The 3,857-nt window shown below is 51.0% G+C and overlaps 1 protein-coding gene across 1 annotated transcript in view; it reads left to right on the top strand.

Annotated features, from left to right (window-relative positions):
* POLD1 (polymerase (DNA directed), delta 1, catalytic subunit) overlaps nt 1-3,857 on the top strand; it is a 34,781-nt gene that overhangs the window by 12,598 nt on the left and 18,326 nt on the right. Inside the window, exons 2-3 of the mRNA XM_011946505.1 lie at nt 1,731-1,933; nt 2,251-2,364. Of these exons, the coding sequence (XP_011801895.1) occupies nt 1,732-1,933; nt 2,251-2,364 (316 nt within the window). The 5' untranslated portion in view covers nt 1,731. The remainder of the gene's footprint in view (nt 1-1,730; nt 1,934-2,250; nt 2,365-3,857) is intronic.

Below are 3,857 nucleotides of genomic sequence, written 5' to 3'. Positions count from 1 at the left end.
GATAAATGCCTACAGTATGAAATTTAGGCCAGGCACAGTGGCTCTAGCTTGTAATCTCAGCATTTTGGAAGGCCAAGGAAGGTGGATCACTTAAGGTCAGGAGTTCAAGACCAGCCTGGCCAACATGGTGAAACCCCGTCTCCACTAAAAATACAAAAATTAGCTGGACATGGTGGCACGTGCTTGTAATCCCAGCTACTCGGGAGGCTGAGGCAGGAGAATTGCTTGAACTGGGACCCGGGAGGCGGAAGTTGCAGTGAGTTGAGATTGCGCCACTGCACTCTAGCCTGGGCAACAAGAGTCAGATTCCGTCTTTTTTATTTGTTTGTTTGAGACAGTGTCTTGTTCTGTGGCCCAGGCTGGAATGCAATGGCATGATCTCGGCTCACTGCAACCTCCGCCTCCCGAGGTCAAGGATTCTCCTGTCTCAGCCTTCTGAGTAGCTGGGATTACAGGCACCTGGCATGACGCCCAGCTAATTTTTGTATTTTTAGTAGAGATGGGATTTCACCATGTCGGTCAGGCTGGTCTCGAACTCCTGACCTTGTGATCGCCCGCCTCAGCCTCCCAAAGTGCTGGGATTACGGGCGTGAGCCACCGTACCCAGCCCTGATTCCATCTTAAAAAAAAAAGAAAAGAAAAGAAAAGAAAAAGACACATATATAAGTAGCAGTCTGTATGTGATTTGTGTGTGTTTTGTTTGCTACTGTGGGTCCCAGACTGGGGGAGAAAGCAGGTTACTATAAACGGCATTTTGGAGACAGTTGGAGAAATTGGGAAAGGTGCCCTTTATTTTATATCATCCTTGAGTCAGTGTTAAATGTCCTAGATTGTATCGTATTTTGTCCAGTGGAGGGAATTCCTTATTCTTAGGCACTACATGCTGAAGTGTGCAGGGGTATGGGATCTGCTAGGAACTCTCAAACTACTCAGGAAAAGAAGTAATAATACGGTGTTCACGCCACACATGTGGGAGGGCAGAGAGAGGCGGCGAGGAAGCACACACATAACCCACTGACCACTGGGGAGCCTGGGGAAGGGCATACAAGAGTTCTAGGGATTTGAGATTACGTCGAAGCATTTAGGTTGGTGCAAAAGTAATTGCAGTTTTTGTCATTTCAATGGCAGATGGCCTGGGCGCATGGTGAGGGCATCGGAGACAGAGGTTTATGGGAAATAAAGAGATGTGCTAAGGCCGGGTGTGGGGGCTGTAATCCCAGCACTTTGGGAGGCTGAGGTGGGCGGATCACCTGAGGTCAGGAGTTTAAGACCAGCCTGGCCAACATGGTGAAACCCCATCTCTACTCAAAACACAAAAATTAGCTGGGTGTGGTGGTGGGCGCCTGTAATCCCAGCTACTCGGGAGGCTGAGGGGAGAATCACTTGAACCTGGGAGTGGAGTTTGCAGTGAGCCGAGATCATGTCATTGCACTCCAGCCTGGGTGACGAGAGCACAATTCCATCTCAAAAAAAAAAAGAGAGAGATGTGCTAAGGACCTAGTGTGATGCGAGAGAGGGTCAGGGAGTCGAATGGCCTGCAGTAGCTAACAGTTGAGCGTCTGGAATGTGCTCCCACCCCGCTGCCTGCAGGGTACAGAGCTGTGTTAGTACAGCCACTCCAGAGTAGGAAAAGGCTCATGGTCATGGTGGGTACATGGGATGCCATGGAGAAGACAGGGTAAGAGGTATCTCTGGTCAGAACCTCCACCAAGCTCCAACTTGCCCAGCAGGATGGATGGCAAGCGGCGGCCAGGCCCAGGGCCCGAGGTGCCCCCAAAGCGGGCCCGTGGGAGCCTCTGGGATGATGATGATGCACATCAGCCATCCCAATTCGAGGAGGACCTGGCACTGATGGAGGAGATGGAGGCAGAGCACAGGCTGCAGGAGCAGGAGGAGGAGGAACTGCAGTCAGTCCTAGAGGGGGTTGCAGACGGTAAGTCTTAGAGCTGGAAGCCCCTGCTGCCCAACCCATTGCTCCTGGTCTTGCCTTTGGTCCAAGAGTCAGCTGCAAAGCTGACCTGTGACCCCACTCTTGCCAACTTTGAATCCTACAAAGGACTGCCCTTTCACCCCACGCCGCCTGTGTAGCCTGCAGTGATTCTGGACCTGACCCTTGACCCCCATTCTCTTCCAAGTTTCCTGCCTGACCCAGACCGCCACCTCTGCCTGGCTCCTTTCAGAATCACATGCCATCCTGGCCGGGGAAGACCATGACTCCATGTACCCTACTTCATTCCCTTCCCCCACCAGGGCAAGTCCCACTGTCAGCCATAGATCCTCGCTGGCGTCGGCCCACACCACCCACCCTGGACCCCCAGACAGAGCCCCTCATCTTCCAGCAGCTGGAGATTGACCACTATGTGGGTGAGTTTGGGGGTTATGGGTGAGTGCTGGGGTCCTGTGCTCCTGGGGCAGAGGCCGGGCCAGGTCAGCCCTCCCAGCCATAGAGCTGTAGTGACAGAACAGACCAGTGGGTGCCAGGGCCTGTGGAGCACGAAGCAAAGGTGACACAGGGTCAACTTGAGGGAGGTGCTTGGAGTGTTGAGCTGTTTTACATACGTGGTGGCTGCAGCCTGTGCAAGGACCTTTGTGCCTTAAAATTCATAACACTAGACACATATACTAAAAGTCAATTTGACTTTTTTTTTTTTTTGAGATGGAGTCTTGCTCTGTCACCCAGGCTAGAGTGTAGTGGTGTGATCTCGGCTCACTACAACCTCTGCCTCTGGGGTTCAAGTGATTCTCCTGCCTCAGCCTCCCAAGTAGCTGGGAATACAGGTGCACACCACCATGCCTGGCTAATTTTTGTATTTTTAGTAGAGATGGGCTTTCGCCATGTTGGCTAGGCTGGTCTTGAACTCCTGACCTCAAGTGATCCACCTGCATTGGCCTCCTAAAGTGCTGAGATGCTGAGATTATAGGTGTGAGACACCATGCCCAGCCCAATTTGACTTTTTATGAGTTGTTTTTTTTTTTTTTTTTTTTTTTGAGACAAGATTTCTCTCTGTTGCCCAGGCTGGAGTGCACCTAGCCAGTAATTATTTATTTATTTAGTTATTTATTTATTTTTATGGAGTCTCGCTCTTGTCGCCCAGGCTGGAGTGCAGTGGCACGCTCTTGGCTCACTATAACCTCTGCCTCCTGGGTTCAGGTGATTCGTCTGCCTCAGCCTCCCAAGTAGCTGGGATTACAGGTGCCTGCCATCACACCTGGCTAATTTTTGTATTTTTAGTAGAGACGGGATTTTGCCATCTCGGTCAGGCTGGTTTCGAACTCCTGACCTCAGGTGATCTGCTAACCTTGGCCTCCCAAAGTGCTGGGATTACAGGAATGAGCGACTGTGCCCGGCCAATTTTTTTTGAAACAGAGTCTCCCTTTGTCACCCAGGCTGGAGGGCAGTGGCACCATCATGGTTCACTGTAACCTCAACCTCCTGGACTCAAGTGATCCTCCCACCTCAGCCTCGGAGTAGCTAGGACTACAGGTGTGCACCACAATGTCTGCCTTACTTTTAAAAATATACTTTTGGGCCCGGTGTGGTGGCTTAAGCCTGTAATCCCAGCACTTTCAAAGGCTGAGGCAGGCTGATCACTTGAGGTCAGGAATTTGAGACCAGTCTGGCCAACATGTTAAAACCCCATCTCTACTAAAAATTCAAAAAATTAGCCAGCTGTGGTAGCACGGGCCTGTAATCTCAGCTATTCAGGTGACTGAGTCACAAGAATCCTTTCAACCTGGGAGGTGGTTGAAATATATATATAATATATGTTTAATATATATCATATAGGCCGGGCGCGGTGGCTCAAGCCTGTAATCCCAGCACTTTGGGAGGCCGAGACGGGTGGATCACGAGGTCA

This window comes from Colobus angolensis, unplaced genomic scaffold (genome assembly GCF_000951035.1).
Source record: "Colobus angolensis palliatus isolate OR3802 unplaced genomic scaffold, Cang.pa_1.0 Scaffold25, whole genome shotgun sequence".
Lineage (NCBI taxonomy): Eukaryota > Metazoa > Chordata > Mammalia > Primates > Cercopithecidae > Colobus > Colobus angolensis.
Note: the sequence above shows the minus strand (reverse complement) of the source record. Positions and strands in the feature narration are given on the sequence as shown.